The 23,090-nt window shown below is 39.7% G+C and overlaps 1 protein-coding gene across 1 annotated transcript in view; it reads right to left on the bottom strand.

Moving 5' to 3' along the window:
- LOC115760317 (homeobox protein aristaless) overlaps positions 1 to 20,335 on the bottom strand; it is a 36,671-nt gene extending 16,336 nt beyond the window's left edge. Inside the window, exons 1-5 of the mRNA XM_030701605.1 lie at positions 20,224 to 20,335; positions 13,181 to 13,272; positions 12,983 to 13,084; positions 882 to 983; positions 187 to 710 (exon numbers count right to left, since the gene is read on the bottom strand). Coding sequence (XP_030557465.1) covers positions 187 to 710; positions 882 to 983; positions 12,983 to 13,084; positions 13,181 to 13,272; positions 20,224 to 20,320 — 917 coding nt within the window. The 5' untranslated portion in view covers positions 20,321 to 20,335. The remainder of the gene's footprint in view (positions 1 to 186; positions 711 to 881; positions 984 to 12,982; positions 13,085 to 13,180; positions 13,273 to 20,223) is intronic.
- Between the last annotated feature and the right edge of the window lie 2,755 nt (positions 20,336 to 23,090).

The raw sequence follows: 23,090 nt of genomic DNA on the forward strand, positions 1-23,090 counted from the left end.
ATTGAGGCTATTTCCAAATTTTTGATAGTTTGAATCAAAGTAAGGTCAATAAATCGATATTTCTAAAGCAAACATAGAAAGCTTCAAATAGACACGTGAATAATCAATATACGAAAATTTTAAATAAGGTAATAGTAAAATTGTTATTTAGAGATTATTGTAGTAAAGAGAAATAATACTACTTACTTATCGTTGGTAACGCTGCCAGCGCCAAAGCTGCCAAAGATGTGACTGTTAAAGGCTGCAGCGGCTGCCGAATGTGGCAGCTGGGCTGCATGCGGCGTTGTTGGTGTTGGTGTGGACGAGGCCGAGTTGTTGGACGATGCCGCCATACGCGAGCCGGTGGTCAGCGACATGGGGCCACCCACCTCGATTGGTGAGTCTGTGTTGCGCGAATTGGAGGGGCTGCTGGGGCCCAGGCCGCCGGCCAACGGCGTGTGTTCGCGCATGCCCGGCGAGGGGGAACCGGCGCTAATGGAGCCCAGTGACTGCGAGGCGGAGTGTGGTGTGGCGGTCAGCTGGGCAGAGGACAGCGGTCGCTCATTGTCGCTCGAGTCCAGATGATGACCGCCAGTCGGACTGCGTGAATGCTGCTGTTCCATGGGTCCATTTGTCAAAGGACTATGCGAACGTTGACGTGGCGGCAGCTCATCCATATCATCATCAATTTCGCCGGTGATATCTGGCGAGGATTCGCGCGAGTCATGAAGCTGCAGAAGAGAAGAAATGCATGATTGTTAATATATGTTAAGCTTTTTCCTCCAAATGAGATTAATAGTTCAATTCAGCCTTATCTATAGCTTTCCTTTGTATTATATATCTATATGTATATATATATATATATATATATATATATATATATATATATATATATATCTTACCTTGTCCAGCGAGCTGCTGCTTTCGCCATTTTCCCGCTTGCGCTGCTCATCCTTGAGTCGCTCCGCTTTGCGCCATTTGGCGCGTCGATTCTGGAACCAGACCTGTGAACGAAAAGGAGCAGGAGATTTGGTGGGGGGGAGAGCGGGAGAATAAAGTTAGAAAATTGCTTTTGTATGGCTGAGTGCTGTTATTTATGCTGTGGGCTAAAGTTGTGACTTGACTTGGCTGCCAGCCAATTGAAAATTGGAAAACTTTCCCCACACACACACACACGCACGCACACACACACCCACATGTACGGGCGAAAAACAATAAACGAAATTTTCCACCTCAGAAACTTTAACAATTTGTTGTTTGCACCAAGCAACCAACCCACGCCCACATTTGCCGCCTGCGCCCTGCGTTCGCATTGTGTCTTCGAAGACATAAACAAACAAAATCTGATTTTCAATTTTGCGCAGGCACACAAAACAAATTTGGCCTGTAATCAGCGCCTAAATTGGTAAGAGGCTGCAAGGGGCAGGGGGTGTGTGCCACCCACCACACACACACACATGCCATCAGAGCATCTTCACTAATGAGCTTCAATCAAGACAATGCCCAGGCATCCTTCGAAGTTGCCCCCGCGCTCTGCTCTGTTTCCTCGCATCCTTGGCATCCTTTTGCCTGCTTGCTTATGCGCGCGTGTTTCCTTTTTGTGCTATTGTTGTTCTTGTTGTTGTTGTTGTTGTTGTTGCTGTTGTTGCTGCTGTATTTGCTTTTAGTTCCGGTTACGCTGATTCCATGCTTAAAGCGGCCCCTAATGGGATTTCTAACTTGAGGGGGCGCGCCATCTAACTGCCTCTCCCCCGCCCTCCCACTCTTTGTGCCTGTGTGTGTGTGTGTGTGTGTGTGTAAGTAAATTTCCTAATCAAAATTCAAATTATACATTGAGCAAAAGTTCGCATTGTTGTAATCATAACGCAACATAAAACAATTTCAACATTTTGCGCCTCGAGGCAACTTTCTCCGCTCTCTCTCACTCTCTCTATGTCTCTCCCTCTCTGTCTCTCTCGCCTTGCTCTTCTGCTCCACTGCCATGGCCGCCATGTTGGCTTTATACCAGACACAATACTCGCACACACACCCACTTAACCAAACACTAGCCCAACCCAGGCCCATGCGCCCTGCCAGGCTCCAGCTAACAATAAATTGCGCACAATCCAACCCCCAAAAGGCAGTTACAGCTACCACCCACAACCACACACCCCCAAGCAGACTTGCAGCAAAGTTATTGCGGGGGTTTTCACGTTTTGATATATACATATATATTTTTTTTTTCGTTCTTTTTGGTGGTGACGCCCACCAGTTACTTAATACAATATTTATGCCATAAGCACATTACCAATAAAATATGGCTGGGTAAACTTTTTTCCAAGTGCAGCGACCACCTCGGGGTTCGCTCCGCTGAGCGAGACACATATAGCTGGCAGGAGGGAGACAGACAGTGTGTGGCTGTTGCCTCTGCTGAGCTGCTGAGCTTGGGTTATTATTATGACAAAAATTGAATAATGAAAAACAATTGTGTGCGTCTGCCTTGACTTTATCCAGCCCACCCACCCAGATAACCCATATATATACATGAGTATGTGTGTGTGTGTTTCCTTCTGCCAATAATAATTTCATGCACATTTTTGCAAACCCAACCCTCAATCTACAGTAAGACATTACCATATTTCTTATTTATTCAATTCGCTTGGTTTAGTTCCTTGATTGCTTCTCAATGCTTCACTGTGGAGGGCACCTAGAGAGCTGAAGTAACTTTTCGGTTTTTGTTGCTTTTTGCCTTTTGGCATATTAATTTACAACAAGGCTAATTGATTTCGTTTGGCTACAACATTTTTGCATATTTAATTCAAGTTTTAATTTTTATTTTATTTTCTGATGATGCAGCTGCTTGGATTTGGCTGCATACTTTTAGGTGCTGCGCTTAAAGTTTTTGCTAATCTGGACTTAAGTTTATTTAAGCCGAAAGCTCCCTAATGCTTCAGATGTATGTTTTAGACATTAGAGAATTTGTTCTAAATAATTTAATAGCACATATAATAAAAGAAATTTCTATTAATAACCAAATTACATATAAAACAATTTTTACGTATTGAAGATCATAAGCCAAATATTCTCATAAATATTGTTATTAATATTAAATATTATTAACAATTAATACGGCTTAAGAATATTCATTTGTAAAATTCGAGTTTTATATAATTCTTTGAAGGGCAAAAAGGTGACCAGGCGTATAGGCCAAATCCAAGAACAGGAAGCTTATTCTGTATATGATCCTCTGATGATGATAAGGAATAAAGGCTTAATATTCTGCGAGATACATATTGCTATATTCTAAGGTTAAAAAATAGATATATTTCCTGATTCCAACTCATTTCTAGACAAGGCATTAAAAAGTTTCCTTCATAGATACTTTTAGCATTTTATGTAGGTCCCACTCACAATATTTCATAGCGTTTGTATTCCTATAAAAATATTTGCAATAAGCAAGCATACTTGGGACACTTTTCAACACCGTTTTTTTTTTGTTTTATTTTTTTCCTGCATCCCACATTCGCTTCACAGCACACGTCGCTACTTATAAATAGAAGCATTTCAGAGCAGCTCTCCCTATGGCATTGATGGCAGCCCTACTCTATATAATTTGCTTACCTCTGCAAAAAGTAAAAAAATAAAAGAAAAAAGAAACGCCCGAAGGCGGCAAAAGTGCTCATAATTTCGGTAACAATGCGACATAAGGTAAACATTGGTACTGGGATTGAAACACAGGGTTTCAGGTCTCAAAAAAATGAAACAAATAAAAAAGAAATTGTGGTTACAAGTTACAAAAAGCGATTTGTGATGAACAAGCAAAAACAAATAAGCAAACAGCGGTAAATAAAGCAAAGTTGTTTAACAAAATGGAAACAATGCGAAGGTAAACACCACCCAAAGGCGGACGCGCAGCAGGCCGAGAATGTGAGAAGGAAAATGAGGATGTGGCCGAGATCGGCCCGGGGTAATTATGGCAAGTGCGCACCATTAGCTTCCGCAAACAGTTTGGCGGGCAGCCACTCTACACAGGACGATGATGTCGCTCAGCTCAAGTGGAATGAATGAACAGATGTGTTAATATCAAACGCATTTCGTGAACCCTTTGCCAACAACAGTTGCCGCTGTCACTGCCGCTGCCTGTGCCGCAGCAACAATAATTGGGCTACCGCAACAGCAACACCTCTCGGTAACCGCCCCGTTCGCCGGCGGCGAGCATATGCGGCAGCAGAACTCCTGATACCAAGTGCTCGGCCCATCAAGTTGGATCAGCATTAAAGGATTATTGAAGCAAATGCAATTATTTGACAGCACACACACACACACACTCACACACACGCTGCCAACCCCTTTGGGCAGAGCGAACGGGGCAATGTCTTGAGATGTGGTTTTGGTTGGGTTGAGTGGCTGCTGGTTGACTGATTCCCACTAGTTTCTACACAATTCCCATAGTCTGTGATTATAATAAATTATCAATTATTGGCATTATATGCGGTCGCATTTCTTTTCGACTCTTTCCTTGGGGCATTGTGGGCGTTGTGGGTGTGCCTTTTGTGCATTGTCATGCTGCAGACATAATTCTAAACGAATTAACTATGAAATGGGAACTTTTTGTAATACGAAACGTTATAATCGGCATGTGCTGAGCTATTCATATATCCGCAATGAATATTAATGTTTCATTTTGTGGAGTAATTGAGATTGAATGTATTTTCTAAGGGCATTTGAGCTATCATAAATCCTGCTTTAGAATGGATTTTTCTGTTTTCTTGTCAATTCATTTGTTTTTTACATATGAACAGGGACTTTTATACGTTAGTTTATATGTTAATATTAATGTTTTTTTATTTTATTTTTTATTTATTTAATTTATTTTGCTAACCAGCTAGAAGTAATTTTAAAACTTTAATTCAAAAGGTTTGGCTTTTTGTTCATGGTTTGGCCCCAATATCAATTCTGCATCAAAATATGGCATCGTAATTTTTGGTCAAAATCCATGTCAAAATGGTACCCTCAAATATCCTATATAGACTTAGTCAAAACTTCCCATCCCCATAACTTGGTCAAATCTCATCCGATTTTCATGGTTTGGCCTCATTATCAATTCTGCATCAAAATACGGCAACGTAATTTTTGGTCAAAATCCATGTCAAAATGGTACCCTCAAATATCCTATATAGACTTAGTCAAAACTTCCCATCCCCATAACTTGGTCAAATCTCATCCGATTTTAATAAGGTTTGGCTTTTTGTTCATGCTTTGGCCTCAATACCAATTCTGCATCAAAATCTGGTAACATAATTTTTGGTCAAAATCCATGTCAAAATGGTACCCTCAAATATCCTATATAGACGTAGTCAAAACTTCCCATCCCCATAACTTGGTCAAATCTCATCCGATTTTCAAAAGGTTTGGCTTTTTGTTCATGGTTTGGCCTCAGTATCAATTCTGCATCAAAATATGGTAACATAATTTTTGGTCAAAATCCATGCCAAAATGGTACCCTCAAATATCCTATATAGACTTAGTCAAAACTTCCCATCCCCATAACTTGGTCAAATCTCATCCGATTTTCAAAAGGTTTGGCTTTCTGTTCATGGTTTGGCCTCATTATCAATTCTGCATCAAAATATGGCAACGTAATTTTTGGTCAAAATCCATGTCAAAATGGTACCCTCAAATATCCTATATAGACTTAGTCAAAACTTCCCATCCCCATAACTTGGTCAAATCTCATCCGATTTTCAAAAGGTTCGGCTTTTTGTTCATGGTTTGGCCTCATTATCAATTTTGCATCAAAATATGGCAACGTAATTTTTGGTCAAAATCCATGTCAAAATGGTACCCTCCTATATAGACTTATTCAAAACTTCCCATCCCCATAACTCGGTCAAATCTCATCCGATTTTATTAAGGTTTGGCTCTTTGTTCATGCTTTGGCCTCAATATCAATTCTGCATCAAAATCTGGTAACATAATTTTTGGTCAAAATCCATGCCAAAATGGTACCCTCAAATATCCTATATAGACTTAGTCAAAACTTCCCATCCCCATAGCTTGGTCAAATCTCATCCGATTTCCAAAAGGTTTGGCTTTTTGTTCATGGTTTGGCCTCAATATCAATTCTGCATCAAAATATGGCAACGTAATTTTTAGTCAAAATCCATGTCAAAATGGTACCCTCAAATATCCTATATAGACGTAGTCAAAACTTCCCATCCCGATAACTTGTTCAAATCTCATCCGATTTTCAAAAGGTTTGGATTTTTGTTCATGGTTTGGCCTCAATATCAATTCTGCATCAAAATATGGCAACGTAATTTTTGGTCAAAATCCATGTCAAAATGGTACCCTCAAATATCCTATATAGACGTAGTCAAAACTTCCCATCCCCATAACTTGGTCAAATCTCATCCGATTTTCAAAAGGTTCGGCTTTTTGTTCATGGTTTGGCCTCATTATCAACTTTGCATCAAAATATGGCAACGTAATTTTTGGTCCATATCCATGTCAAAATGGTACCCTCAAATATCCTATATAGACTTAGTCAAAACTTCCCATCCCCATAACTCGGTCAAATCTTATCCGATTTTAATAAGGTTTGGCTTTTTGTTCATGCTTTGGCCCCAATATCAATTCTGCATCAAAATCTGGGAAACATAATTTTTGGTCAAAATCCATGCCAAAATGGTACCCTCAAATATCCTATATAGACTTAGTTAAAACTTCCCATCCCCATAACTTGGTCAAATCTCATCCGATTTCCAAAAGGTTTGGCCTTTTGTTCATGGTTTGGCCTCAATATCAATTCCGCATCAAAATATGGCAACGTAATTTTTAGTCAAAATCCATGTCAAAATGGTACCCTCAAATATCCTATATAGACTTAGTCAAAACTTCCCATCCCCATAACTTGGTCAAATCTCATCCGATTTTCAAAAGGTTTGGATTTTAGTTCATGGTTTGGCCTCAATATCAATTCTGCATTAAAATATGGCAACGTAATTTTTGGTCAAAATCCATGTCAAAATGGTACCCTCAAATATCCTATATAGACTTAGTTAAAACTTCCCATCCCCATAACTTGGTCAAATCTCATCCGATTTTCAAAAGGTTCGGCTTTTTGTTCATGGTTTGGCCTCAATATCAATTCTGCATCAAAATATGGCAACATAATTTTTGGTCGAAATTCATGTCAAAATGGTACCCTCAAATATCCTATATAGACTTAGTCAAAATTTCCCATCCCCATAACTTGGTCAAATCTCATCCGATTTCCAAAAGGTTTGGCTTTTTGTTCATGGTTTGGCCTCAATATCAATTCTGCATCAAAATATGGCAACGTAATTTTTAGTCAAAATCCATGTCAAAATGGTACCCTCAAATATCCTATATAGACTTAGTTAAAACTTCCCATCCCCATAACTTGGTCAAATCTCATCCGATTTTCAAAAGGTTTGGATTTTAGTTCATGGTTTGGCCTCAATATCAATTCTGCATCAAAATATGGCAACGTCATTTTTGGTCAAAATCCATGTCAAAATGGTACCCTCAAATATCCTATATAGACTTAGTCAAAACTTCCCATCCCCATAACTTGGTCAAATCTCATCCGATTTTCAAAAGGTTTGGATTTTAGTTCATGGTTTGGCCTCAATATCAATTCTGCATTAAAATATGGCAACGTCATTTTTGGTCAAAATCCATGTCAAAATGGTACCCTCAAATATCCTATATAGACTTAGTTAAAACTTCCCATCCCCATAACTTGGTCAAATCTCATCCGATTTTCAAAAGGTTCGGCTTTTTGTTCATGGTTTGGCCTCAATATCAATTCTGCATCAAAATATGGCAACATAATTTTTGGTCGAAATTCATGTCAAAATGGTACCCTCAAATATCCTATATAGACTTAGTCAAAATTTCCCATCCCCATAACTTGGTCAAATCTCATCCGATTTCCAAAAGGTTTGGCTTTTTGTTCATGGTTTGGCCTCAATATCAATTCTGCATCAAAATATGGCAACGTAATTTTTAGTCAAAATCCATGTCAAAATGGTACCCTCAAATATCCTATATAGACTTAGTTAAAACTTCCCATCCCCATAACTTGGTCAAATCTCATCCGATTTTCAAAAGGTTTGGCTTTTTGTTCATGGTTTGGCCTCAATATCAATTCTGCATCAAAATATGGCAACGTAATTTTTGGTCAAAATCCATGTCAAAATGGTACCCTCAAATATCCTATATAGACTTAGTTAAAACTTCCCATCCCCATAACTTGGTCAAATCTCATCCGATTTTCAAAAGGTTCGGCTTTTTGTTCATGGTTTGGCCTCATTATCAATTCTGCATCAAAATATGGCAACGTAATTTTTGGTCAAAATCCATGTCAAAATGGTACCCTCAAATATCCTATATAGACTTAGTCAAAACTTCCCATCCCCATAACTCGGTCAAATCTCATCCGATTTTAATAAGGTTTGGCTTTTTGTTCATGCTTTGGCCCCAATATCAATTCTGCATCAAAATCTGGTAACATAATTTTTGGTCAAAATCCATGCCAAAATGGTACCCTCAAATATCCTATATAGACTTAGTGAAAACTTCCCATCCCCATAACTTGGTCAAATCTCATCCGATTTTCAAAAGGTTCGGCTTTTTGTTCATGGTTTGGCCTCAATATCAATTCTGCATCAAAATATGGCAACATAATTTTTGGTCGAAATTCATGTCAAAATGGTATCCTCGAATATCCTATATAGACTTAGTCAAAACTTCCCATCCCCATAACTTGGTCAAATCTCATCCGATTTCCAAAAGGTTCGGCTTTTTGTTCATGGTTTGGCCTCAATATCAATTCTGCATCAAAATATGGCAACGTAATTTTTAGTCAAAATCCATGTCAAAATGGTACCCTCAAATATCCAATATAGACTTAGTTAAAACTTCCCATCCCCATAACTTGGTCAAATCTCATCCGATTTTCAAAAGGTTCGGCTTTTTGTTCATGGTTTGGCCTCATTATCAATTCTGCATCAAAATATGGCAACGTAATTTTTGGTCAAAATCCATGTCAAAATGGTACCCTCAAATATCCTATATAGACTTAGTCAAAACTTCCCATCCCCATAACTCGGTCAAATCTCATCCGATTTTAATAAGGTTTGGCTTTTTGTTCATGCTTTGGCCCCAATATCAATTCTGCATCAAAATCTGGTAACATAATTTTTGGTCAAAATCCATGCCAAAATGGTACCCTCAAATATCCTATATAGACTTAGTTAAAACTTCCCATCCCCATAACTTGGTCAAATCTCATCCGATTTTCAAAAGGTTCGGCTTTTTGTTCATGGTTTGGCCTCAATATCAATTCTGCATCAAAATATGGCAACATAATTTTTGGTCGAAATTCATGTCAAAATGGTATCCTCGAATATCCCATATAGACTTAGTCAAAATTTCCCATCCCCATAACTTGGTCAAATCTCATCCGATTTCCAAAAGGTTCGGCTTTTTGTTCATGGTTTGGCCTCAATATCAATTCTGCATCAAAATATGGCAACATAATTTTTAGTCAAAATCCATGTCAAAATGGTACCCTCAAATATCCTATATAGACTTAGTCAAAACTTCCCATCCCCATAACTTGGTCAAATCTCATCCGATTTCCAAAAGGTTTGGCTTTTTGTTCATGGTTTGGCCTCATTATCAATTCTGCATCAAAATATGGCAACGTAATTTTTGGTCAAAATCCATGTCAAAATGGTACCCTCAAATATCCTATATAGACTTAGTCAAAACTTCCCATCCCCATAACTCGGTCAAATCTCATCCGATTTTAATAAGGTTTGGCTTTTTGTTCATGCTTTGGCCTCAATATCAATTCTGCATCAAAATCTGGTAACATAATTTTTGGTCAAAATCCATGCCAAAATGGTACCCTCAAATATCCTATATAGACTTAGTCAAAACTTCCCATCCCCATAACTTGGTCAAATCTCATCCGATTTCCAAAAGGTTTGGCTTTTTGTTCATGGTTTGGCCTCATTATCAATTCTGCATTAAAATATGGCAACGTAATTTTTGGTCAAAATCCATGTCAAAATGGTACCCTCAAATATCCTATATAGACTTGGATCAATATATTCCACCCTCATAACTCAGTCAAATCTCATCCGATTTTAAAAAGGTTTGGCCTTTTGTTCATGTCTTGGCCTCATTATCAATTCTGCATCGAAATATGGCAACATAATTTTATAACTCAGTTTAATCTTATCCGATTATCTTCTATAATAAAAATATCTACCTCTTTCCAGCCTCTTGTGACAATAGTTTTAAAATTATATGAAATTTACGCGTCGAAAGTTGGGCATGGACACAAAAATGCGCTTCTTGATCAAAAATAATTTCGGAAATGGCATCTAAGAGAAATTTTGAAGCATATTTTAAAGTATCTTATCAATGACTGTCTATCTTCATCGATCTTTAAAAATATCTTTTCATCGTCATTTTAAAACATCAAAAATATGAAATCTGTGCGCAGTTGTTTGCTACTCATACTTTTAGTCAACTTAAATTGAATCTTACTTGCAGCCGATTTATCAATCAATATCGTTTATAAGCAAGCACTGACACATTAGCTTAACTTCAAAGCACTTCGTCTTTGTCAAGGCCTGGTATACATAGTATATTACCAATCAGTTGACGTCTAGACGGAGCAAAAAAGAGAGAGTGAGACGGGCAGGAAGAAAGGGAGAGTGCGACCCGTCTTAACAAAACTCAGCCTGGCTTACACAGCCTCACGGATATGCATTAAGTAAATGATTTTGCTTCGGAACGAAATGCGTCGCGACAGACGCCGAACATCAAAAATTGACAGTGGCAAAAACATATCAGGTTACCAAGTACCCGGCTTTACGAGTCCAAGTGAGCGTCAAACGAGCTGGCGAGGGGTTGGGCGACGGAATCAAACGTAGTACATAATAAATTTTATTATAAAATTTATTTTCGCATTTTGGGAAAATGTGTCAAAATGCGGTCGCTGAAAATGCGCTGCGCAAAGCCACCCTCATCAAAATATTTGGCATTCATTCCATTATCGAAATCCCAGACTAAGCCCGGCCCCAAAAACGACTCTCACCAATTGTTTTTGTTCCTTCCATTTTTTTTCCGTTGGCTTTTTGCTGTATTTTTCATGATTTTATTTTATTTTTTTTTATGCGTCTGACATTTAAAGGCCAGTTTGAGTTGGAAACTTGGACAGAAGTCAGCGAGCTGACAAGCGGGCGACCTGGGTGTTTGTATGGCTGGGCATCTACATAACTTTGTTAGGCTGACAAGTACACGTGTTTGCCACAAGTGTCCCATTGTTGGACGTTTGACATATAAATTTGTAGCAAATTTAATTGAAAATATCAGGTTGCGCCTGGGAACCTTGCCAGCTCTGGCCAGGTCGAGGGGTTGCTGGGCTCGCAGGATGAAGCCGGGCACACTGTGCCGCTAATTGTGCCGGAAATAGTCAAGAGTGCGTCATTGTCATCGCCTAACGCCACCAAAGTGTTTCTAATAGCCACCTGTGTGTGGGTGGCGCACTTATCGCAACACATCTCACAAGCTACGTGTCTAGTTAACGTTGCATCCTCATTAAGTTTTCTGCCACATAATTTGCTCAGTCTTCATCTTTCTCTGGCCGCCCCCGCATGGGCAACGTGCCTGAGTGCCAGCCACCCACGACTTCAGCGAATGCCTCCAAGTGTGGAAGTAGATCCGCTAATTGTCAGCTGCCCCTGCACTAATCCGACAATATCTCGCTCACAGTGTCGCAAATTGTCATTGCTAATGATAGCAGCTCGCAATTCTCACTCAAGACAAGTCCAATTGCAATTTCACTGATTCTCTGACTTAATTTGCATGCAACCACAATTATTCGCATAAGTTCATAGATTTCAATGTGCAGCCACAATTTGGCAATGCCAAGCGCTGACTAATTTGGGACAGGCAAAAAGAAAATTATGAATGAATTTAAATATGAGTAAGTAGTCAATATACCCGGACAAAAGGCAGCAGGTGTAGGCATAAGATCTAGTCAGAATTATAAATAAATATAAGTAAAATTAAGTCTCCACTCGAAGCTCAAAATATTTCCCCCTTTAATATATTTTATCTAATTTCTTGCCGTTGTTCTTAATTGTCTTGCTTCCAGGCAAGCCCAGGAATTTCTCTAGATGAGCTGATTTATGCGAGTTCCATAAAATAACTACACTCAAAACTAAACTAATGAGAATATTAAAAAAAACTTGTAAAATTCCAAGACAGATATAACTTATCATAGACTAAACAAAAATGAGCTCTTCTCTGCGCTTCTCACAAAATAGAGCTGCTGGCTTCTGCCCGTTATAGACTTTTTGCAAATATTTCTTTCTTCTTGTTGCCTTGTCAAAATGCCGCTACAAAGCTTTCAAAGCTGTCTATCATAAAACTCGCAACCAACTGTATATTGAAAAATAAATTAGATTTATTACGAGAATTGCCCTGCCCTGCAACATTTTTCCCAGAAGCTGGCCAAGTTAAGAAAGAGAGAGCGAGAGAGAGAGAGAGAGCAGCTTCTGGCTTTTATAAGAACTTTGCATATTTGCTTCATTCAAAATGTATATAGAATATTTTTAAAGGCAGTTATTGCATTAGGTTGTACATGACCCCAACGAGCTACCCCTTCTGCTCTCTGCCGCTCCTTATATACGACATGCATATGCATTATTAATAGTGAGAGTGGGCGAGGCTTTGAGCTTTGATCAGGCTGCGTGACCGGGCTAGGGTTTCCCAGTTCGCTATTCTTGTGAAATTTGATACAATTTATGAACGAAATTTTATTTCATTTTCTGCCATTTCTCGTTCATATTTTTGTTTTTAACTTAACCTTTTTTCGGCTCTTGAATATATTTTTGCATAATTTCGAAGGGTTGACCGGCCGCATACAGAAAATCACAGTCACAGTCACAGTCTCTGCTGACAGTTAACTCACCTGCACTCGCGCCTCCGTTAAGTTAATTTTCATCGCCAGATCCTCGCGCGTAAACACATCCGGATAATGGGTCTGGGCAAATGCCGTTTCCAGCTCCTCCAGCTGATGCCGAAAACATAAAAAATTTAAGGTTTTCTCTTAGCTTTTCATTTTATTTTCATCTTGTTTTTCTTTATTCTGTTCGGATAGTTTGCTTACCTGTTGCAGTGTGAAGGTTGTGCGATTTCGTCGCTGCTTGCGCCGCACAAAAGTCTCATCATGTATGGCAGGATGATACGAGTAGCTGGTGTCTGCAATCAGGGAAGAGAACACGGAAGTTACAGTCAAGGAATTAGGCATTAGCTATCCCAAGGTGTTTGCATTAGCAGGCATAATTGAGATAGTTGCAGTTCCCGGTCTGCTGTTGGTGTTGGTGCATAAGCTCAGGCAGCATAAGCGCCACTAAGCCGGTTACAGTGTTGGATAAGAGACTATGACGAAGGCATTTATCGAACCATTAGTAAGATTTGCCTCTTCATGCAGTAATGGAAAGATTGTATAAGACTATTTTTAAGACTTTTGAAATTCGTTTCGTGATAAGTTTCTCAAAATATTAACATTAATTTATAGGGGAAATACAAATTCAATTTTGCAGAAATTTGTGGAGGATTATAAATACAAATATTTTTTTCATCATAATTATCATTTGTATATTTGAATAATCAAGTTTATTTATGCCGTCTGGGATTTGTTGACTTCAGAGTCAAAAAATCAAAATCCGATCAGCATTGTTTTAAAATTTGGTATAGTTAGATTCAATTATGGTCCCAAATATCTAAGAGCTCGAGTTAAATTTCGTAATCGCTTTGAGTACGGTTCCCTTACACATAAAAATGCACATCAAGAGTAACTGAACTTCGGTGCTTGGAATAAGTATATAACTTTGCCAACTCCTTACTTGGACCCATCTATGTGCCAGTTATAAAATGTGTGAGACTAAAAATATGCTGGCCGGCGGCAGGATGAGGCATTTGCTGAAAGGCAGCTGTTGCCAAAATTGCAGGCTAATTGAATTTTCTAGCAGCAGCGCCATTTTGTATGCTACAAAATATTTTATAACTGCCTTTTGAGCAGACCAAACGCAAGCGAAGCACAGAGAGATAGAGCGAAAGAGAGAGATGGAGAGAGAGAGGAGAGAGACAGAGAGAGTGGGCATAGATCGTTAAGGCTGAGCATGTTGACAGCCGCACTTGACCCCGGCAGAAGGCAGCACAGAAAAGGCCAAAAACTGAGGCTGAAAATGTTCGGACGTTTCATTGTTGTTGTTGTTGAGCCTTTTGCCATGTTGTAAAATTAATTTTCAATTTGATTTTAAATAAATAATTAGCTAGCAAATTGGAAAATTTAATTTTAATTTCTTGCTGCTGACGCTCCTAAGCTCCAGGACAACGCTCTCCCAGGCCGCTGTGTCAAGCATTTGTCTTTTTTAATTTTTTTTTTTGCTGGAAAGGTTGCATAATCCGATTAGCTTGAAAATGTTGTTAGCAGCCCTTGGACGCTCATTTGCGCCATTTGCCTGAAGGTCGTGTACCAGGCTGCCACGCCCTCCCTGGGGAGTACATCTAATGCGCTCTAATGTTGTTTGGCTCACAACTGGGAAAGAACTTTTGCCGGCTGCTTATCAAAGTGTCGCTATGCCAGCTGCTACCCATTTGTGTCTGCTATTAATATTTAATTATGAAAATAATTGGAAAATTTTTGCAGCTAAGTTGCACAAGTTGCAACTGCCACCTGCCGACTGCCAACTGCCACTTGACATTTGCTAATGAAGCACGCATTTGGCCGACAGTTTGGCAGCTCTAACACACATATTTGGGCTAAGTATCGGCTCCGAAAAGTGCCTTGGCTAATGAAATAGTCAATGAGCCGTGCTAGGTGCACTCTTTGGCTCGTTTCGTTTCGTTTTCGGGCTAATCAAATTTTTTGTTGCCAATAATCGCTTGAAATGCAAATGGACGCCTTGAACATGTGGCATGTGGCATGGCCTACGGTTTGAGGCCAAAAAGCAAACGGCATCGGCAACGGCAATTAGCACAATTAGGTTGCCAGTGCAAATCCCCAAAGCGCTCACCGGGCTCAATTCTCTATAAACGCCCCAGCTTCAACCCCTCTCCAACTGCTCGTACTCACCCGCTCGCTGCTGCTGCTTTCAATAAGAATTTCATGCTGAAAGCATCGACCTGCCTACTAGACCAAACATCAAATGTCAGCCAGGCAGCAGCAGCACCAGCAGCAGCAGCAGCAACAACAACTCAACTAACCGCACTTGTCAGGAAGACAGGATTAACAAATCCTTGTTGGCAAATTGATTCAAAAAGTACGCAGAGCAGGGCACACAGAGCACACGCCGACACACACACAGCACGTACAATATATATGTAAGAAGGCTAAAGCTAGATAATGAACAACATTTAAATACCCTGTGTGTAGAAATCTAAAACTGAAATTTTGTTTACCGAACTGAAATATGAGGCTGATAATGAAATATATATGATATTTTGTTTCTTATTTTTAATGCGGATACTTAGATATAATCCTAACCAAAGGAGATACGCGAAAGAAAAACAATGAACAAATCATTGGAACTTGTAAGAAAGAAATATTTTCGTATAAGAGCTCTAACACAATATTTTTTATTGTCGAAAGCCACAACTTTTCAAACATATTAATACCTAATAAAAAAAGCATCCATACAGCTCATACAACCTCTTTGCCCCGTCTTTACAGGGCATAGCAAGACCTCTCTATTTCTACTCAACACTCGCTCATCCCTTCTTTTTCTCTCTCTCTCTCTCTCACTTTCTCGCACTGTGTCTGTCTGCCGCCCCGCTCGTTAGCTGCGACTGTAATGGGAGATAATTCAATTTTTAAACATTTGGCATAACAAGCGAAACCGTCATTAAGGGATTTTTGGTCCTGACTCTGTCGAGAGTCCTTGCAATCAGCTACCCCTGGCACTGGCTGCCTCGGCTGCTGTGTAGCTGTGGCTGTGGCTGTATCTGTGCCTGTGTCTGTGTCTGTATTTGTATCTATGTATCTGTAAGATACTTGTCTGCAACTTTTTGTGTCTGTGTCTGCTGCTTGATTGGCATGCAGCTTGACTTTGACTTCATCTGTGAGATATACACACTGAGCCAGAAAATCAATTTTCATTCGATTTTTGCCCTCTCTCTCCCTCTTTCTCTCTCCCTCTCTCTTTCTCTCTCTCTCTCTCTCTCTCTCTCTCTCTCTCTCTGTGTGCGTCTTGCGTAATCTCAGACAAATTAACATTTATTATAGTTTTGCAGTAAATTAGTTTTGGCCCAGTTTCTCATGCAACATGCCAGCTCGCAAATTTCTTGCGACACTTTTTTGACATTTCCATCTTTTGCTTGATTTCCCCAATTCCCAATGCATAGGGCAGCCCTTTGGCCCGTACCCCCGCCCAGCCCGTGCCACGGTTTCGATTTCAGAGTCCCGCATCGAGCACTCAGTTCTCAGTTCTCAACTCTCGACGATGTCGCACGCGCTCGAAATTTTAAATTAGTTTAGCAATTGAGAAGCGTTCTTGGTGTCGAGTGGCGGAATCACAAAACACGAATCACGAAACGAGACTAAATTGAATTAGCCATGCAAATGTTGAGCCTTTCTGATTTGTGTAAAGTGTCGCACTTGATACCTTACCTATTTCATGTATACGCAATGAAATATGTATAACTAAGGTGGGTTTCCGTTTGCCAAGCTCTATCGACTATGACAAACATAAATGGATTAGTTACAAACTATTTACCTTACTTTTATAGATGCGACTAAGATTTAAGTGAATCTAGATATTTGCGTAAAATTCGAACCATAAACTTTCTTTTTAAAGTTCGAATTCACCCGCTACCTTAATAATTCGTGAAGCTGGCTTACGACATCCTTGAATCCATGTCTAGATTCAATGTTAACCAAAATTGGGGCTAATTTTCATCTCAATATGAGGAAAAGGAATAGGAAATATAGGAATATGAAAAATTATAGGAAATGGAATACTAATAGATATCGGAATAGGAATAATTATAGGAATAGGAATAAATGTAGGTTTAGGAATGAAATGATAAATGGGAATAGAACAATAAAATAGGAATACGAAAAGGAATAGGAGTAAAAATAGGTAAGAAAAATGTGAATAGTAAAAGGAATAAGAATATGTGTTGATAAAGAAATATAAATGGAAATTGAACTGGGAATAAGAATAGCAATCGGAGGAGGAATAAGAATAGGCGTAAGACTAAGAATAAGAATAGACATAAGACTAAGAATAAGAATAGAAAGTCATACGAATAAAAATAGAAGTAGGAATAGGAATAGGTACAGGAATAGAAATAGGTATAGGAATTTGAATAGAAATAAAAAAAGAAAAGGAATCGGAGTAGGAATGGTAATAGGAATACGAATAGGAAAAGGAATAGGAAGAGAAATAGCAAGAGAAATTGTAATGAAATATGATAAGCTTATATTATCAATAAAAAAAGGTAACTAATATGTTTTTCAGCAAAAAGTTTCCCCTCGTCAAACTTTGAGTGTCATATTTTGTATGAATTTCAGATGTTGTTCTTTAATTGAAACACAAGTTATCGCAGAATGACTGCGTCTTCTAGGCATTATTATAGCCTTATGACATTAATATTTGTCGCTCGTAATTCAACTCATATTTGAACTCTTAAGTCATTAGCAGTCACAGAGTAGATAGTCAAGTAACTGCTAAGCAGCCACAATTTATAAATTGCATTAGTAACACCTGCTTCACACACGTGTGTGTGGCTCAGGCAGAACTCGTCTCGACTCAAATCATAAGCGACAGTTGAATTTGTTAGGTAATAAGCCGCAAATATGCGTAGCTTGCCACATTATGTGGCATAAGTTGCAAGTTGTAAGTACAAGCTGCCTCCAGTCTGTCTGTCCCTCTGTCCGTCTGTCCCTCTGTCTGTCTGTCATATTGAATAAATCAGTCGGGGCCAAAATGGAATTTGCACCTTCTGGGCAGCAAAAGCAGCAGCTGATTAGAGAGCAGGACGTGAGCCAGCTCTACGTGCAGAAGGCTCATGCATTATATATAAGAGTAATGGGCCCCTTCGCCCTCCCGGCACTATCTATATATGAAGTTTATGTAATGCGTTCGTAAGTCTTCGGCTAATCCCATTAAGTACTCGTACATTCGCTCAGGCATCCCAAAAACTAAATGCGCTGCAATTTGCCCAGCAAATTGTCAGACGTATCGACAAATTCGTCTTTGTCGGCGCCTTTTATGTGCGACATGCAGCCAAAAATCAATAAAAAAAATAAAAAAAACAGTTATTGGCGGCAGGTGGCACTTTGATTTTGATTTGGATTTGGGTAAATGCAGCTGACGAAATCGCGCTGAAGTTTTGCCATATCTGAGCGACACTTTCGCACATTCCAGCGACTGAAGGAAATTTGCATGCCAAAGCATTAACGCTTTGCCGCATAATTGCATGATACGAGATCCGTGCCAAATACGAAACCGAACCCAAAAACTAACCTCACTTCTTGGGCGCCCTTTGCGGAGGCAGCCACTCCTTTGAATCTCGCGCCGAATATCGATTGAGTTGCCGCCTCGCTTCGCTTCGTTTTGGTTTGGTTTTGGTTGCGTTGTTGTTTTTTTTTTTTATTATTCAATTATAGTTATCTGGCAACGATGGGGAGCTCCTATTGGACCTTGTGCACAGGCAAAGTTTATTATTGCTGTGTAGCGGAGGGGAGGGGCAGGCGGGGCATAGAAAATCGAATTGCCCTGTGGTTTTCTTTCGACATTCGTCGAACAGCGTTTAATGGAATTTTTATGCCCTGCCATTCCGCGAATTGTCAGTCACAGAGTTTCTGACTGACTCACTCTGCATGCTAAGCTTCGTTATGCTGGCAGAGGAATTATGATAAAAACAAATAAAAATCATATTTTGAGCACTTTCATAAAGTGCAATCAGCGTCAAGGTGGCAGCTCGAGTGCATAACTAAATTGCATAGTGTTGGGTAATAACAAACTAATTTGTTCTATCTGAGACAGTAGCTCCTCCAAAAAATGTATTATATTTTTTAATGGCTACTTTTAACTAGAAAGAGCAAAAGTGTTTGGCACATTTGAAATTTGTAATATTTGTTATGTCAATGAATAGTTTCTCCAACATTGCATAATGCCCTTCTATGCGATTCTCATGAATTCAATTAAGAGTCATGGGCTTATGCTTTGATTATAATATATCTTGTATTGACACAGTTGCTTGGGCAGTCAAATAAAGATGGATCTCTATACACCTTAAGTTATTCTCTTGCAATTTGTTTTCCTTTCTCTCTCTGTCCCCTTGAGTTTATTCTCTATTCTTTCCCCTGTCTCCACTATAGCTCTAGCTCTTTAAATTTGTTGATTATAATCAACATTTTTTATCTTAATATAAAAATAAATTGATATCAAAGTATATATTAAGCCTATCCTTACGATTGGACAGTGAGATCTAGAAACATTTATTTGTATTATAAATTAATCTTTACTTTTCTCTTTATCTGGAGGTTATCATATTTCTACCTCCATTGGGAATAAAATTTGCAATAGTTGCCAAATTATTTTTGTATTCGTAATGGCAAGATTCTGTGCTAAGCAAATTTGTCAGTTTATGGAATCTAAGAATAATTAATTAGATGCGAAATCGACACTCAATAACACTCCCTTTGCTTAGTTCACTCTCCATCTCGCTCACTATATTGTTCTCACTCTCTCTCTCCCTCTCTCTCTCTCTCTCTCTCTCCTTTTCATTGGCACTTGTGCACACACTTACCCTCTGACCAATTCGGCACAAAGTTCTGCGCATAATTCATGCAACAACAACAGGAACAGACGAAGCCCAATGCAAACCCTTGACATGTGCGTCCATGTAATCCGATATGCGACAAAGTCCTAGTCGTGATGCCCGCCCTACCCCCTCGCAGCCCATCGTTGAGCCCGTTGCACGTTTTTCATTCAGCGTGCCACTAATAGAATAATTCGTTAATGTAACTACAAGATACAAAGTAGAATATAATCCGTTGTCGGGCGATTATCATTGGCTTTTTATCTAAACTCAATTGAGAGCTGATGGGCATTTGGCAGGCACTAAGCGAGCAGCTGTTCGGCTGAGCTGCTATCTAACAGAAAGTATCTAACAGATACATTTGTATTTCATACTCACATGGATGGGTGGCAGCAAATGGATAGTCGAGTGTAGGCAGACGCGGCGGATGCGGACCGCACGGATGCAGGGCGGGCGGGCACTGATAGCAAAACATTCCTCTGCCCGCAGCTGCAGGACCGAGCTGTAAATACGAACAACAAAACAAATATTGATGAATAAAAAGATACAGATAAACAAATTGGTTAAAGATTGTCAGTAATTTTGATTAATTTACTTGCCAATCACGTACTCGAACTGTTACGAGCATTTCAGTATTGAGGCTGGGCGAACTTGTAATTTAAATGCAATTCAATTGACGACGATGTCGACGGCGACTGCAACGCCGACAGCGACAGCGACTGCGACAGCGACTGCGACTGCAGCGCATGCGGGCCGACTTTGCGTCGCCTTTAATGTTGTCATATGCACCTCAAACTCAATTCGATTCAATTAAAGACAATTACAGCCTTATGACAAATAATCTACAATCGATTTGAGTTTTTATTTCTTCGCTTTTGCATTTCTCTGCCACACAGAATGCAGCGCTGCCGAAGTCGCTGTCTGCATACAATTAAATTGTCCTCAAACGAATCAATTGATTTAAATTAATTGCATTTGCCGCAAAGTCGAGTCCGCTCGTCACTCAACCAAACTGCTCGTCGGCCTCTACTTTGCCCAGTTGATGAACAGACATCAGCTCTGGATGCAACTGCCGCCCAGTTGGCGCCTTTTGCATCTCTGCATAACTCTTAATTAGACCAAAGAATTTCCCATGAAACGGCTCACAGCCATAGCGAAAGTCCAAATTCATAGGGGAAACGTCGAAAGAAGGCAGTCAACCATTAATAACCATCTGATAAGATATTTGGAAATATGTGAAAGTTCAATAGATTTCCCCTTTCGCATGTGTAAGCGATACATGTGAGAAATAGATATCTGCCGATAGGCGAAAATACAAATTATTATAACGCAAATATTAATACACGTGGTATCTTCTGCAAATCTGCCAAGGCGGATACGTGAGACTAGTGAAGCTCCTAAATGCTGAGATTGAAGAAATTATTTTGGAAATCAATACTATATATAATAAGTCGGATATTGATAAGATTGCATGTAGACGATGCAGAGCTTGGTTAAGATATCTTGAGAAGCAAAAACGTTTTTCAAACAAGAACTTAATTTAACACCGATCGTTCCTATGGCAGATATATGATACAGTGGCTCGACGTACTACCTTCAAAATAAAGCGAATTTTTCAAGATGATAGCTGGGAGACTAGTTCGCATAGAAACAGATAGACGGGGTAGGAGATATTATAGCTTAACCCAAAAAAACCTTCGATATGCAAGAACTATTTCTGAAGTCCAATACAAAGGATTTGCTATACCTTTTCATATACCTAAGAGCCTGTACTTGAATTTAGATATCGTCGATAGATAATATCATTTAGTGTTTCAGGACATATATCACTCGAAGAACATTGGAATTGTCTATTTAATTTACAGTCCAACTTTTACTATACCCAACTCTCCAGCTAAGCCTGAGCAACAGCCGAAGCTCTATGCTGCAATGCACCTGCTGATTACCTACAAAACACGCTACGCTGTCGGCACATTAAAATTGTAAAAATCAATTTCAGAAATAGCATTTTGATTTGATTTACATAAAACACCACACTCGAGGGGGGCGGGCGGGGGGAGGTCAGTCGACATTCAGGTATGCTATTTATTATCTATGTAGTCGAGCAGCTACCCATTAAGCCCGGACCTGGAGCTGTGCAGAGGATGTGCTGTGTGGGCTAAAAGCTAGCCTAAAATAGTGGCCGCAAAATGTGCACGGCACGATGCACGGCTATTTAATACGGCCAAATAATTCAGCATAAATTATTCACTGGAAATTAATTCACTAACAACACCAACAGCAGCAGCAGGGCAACAGCTACGACAGTCGACGGCACCTAGTCGGTCCCTGCTCGGGCGCCAGTCAGCCACTAAAACTTTAGACTGGGCGGGCTGTAGTGGGTGTAGGGTGGTGGGTGGTGGGTGATGGGTGGCTGGCTCAGCAATGAGCCGCATGTGCAACATTAGACACGAAATGGCAATTTTCCATTTGGCAAATGAGTTTTGCGGCCGACGGACTCCAAATATAACAATTATGCAAAATTACAAATTCTCACAATTCTAATGGAATGCTATGGTCAGGACGGGCTGCGACTGGGCCTGGGCCTCGGCCTCGGCCAGGGCCACGACTGCAGCTGATGGCGGCTAAATGGAAATTTATTGGCGCCGCGCGCGCAGGTCGCTGCCTGGGGACGCAGCTGACGCCAGGACATTTGCGTCCGCGTCCGCGTCCTCCTCTGATGCCGTTAAATTATTTTGCGTGTGTAAATTTGGCGGAAATAGTCTGTAACATGATATGCTAACACTTGTGGTGGCCGGCGGGAAGGGCGGTTGAGCGGTCGTGTGCATGCCATAAATAAAATTCATAAAGTTTTTTAACAAATTTACTCAAATAAATTAAAATGGCGCAAGGAAGCGGCAACAAATTTGTCGTATTCATGAGTTTTGAATGGATTCGTTGGGCTGGTTGGAGCTACATATATATCTATATATATATATATATATATATATAGATGCGTGTGTGTGGCCATCAGCTGTAATGTGTCACATAGTTGTATGCACACAATTAATTTTAATTGCAATTGAAATTGAAATGTAACTAGAAATGCGAGCACAGGAAATTGCCGGGCAGCAGCGCGAGGCCTGGTCTAAATATGAAAGCAAACAATCTGTAATTCTATTCCCAAATGTTTGCACAACTATCATAAATTGATGAGAAATATATTGCACACATTTATGTTCATCAAGGATTGCACCTAAAATAAA

Source organism: Drosophila novamexicana, unplaced genomic scaffold, assembly GCF_003285875.2.
Source record: "Drosophila novamexicana strain 15010-1031.04,08,12 unplaced genomic scaffold, DnovRS2.1 tig00000387-arrow-pilon, whole genome shotgun sequence".
NCBI classification, from domain to species: Eukaryota; Metazoa; Arthropoda; class Insecta; order Diptera; family Drosophilidae; genus Drosophila; species Drosophila novamexicana.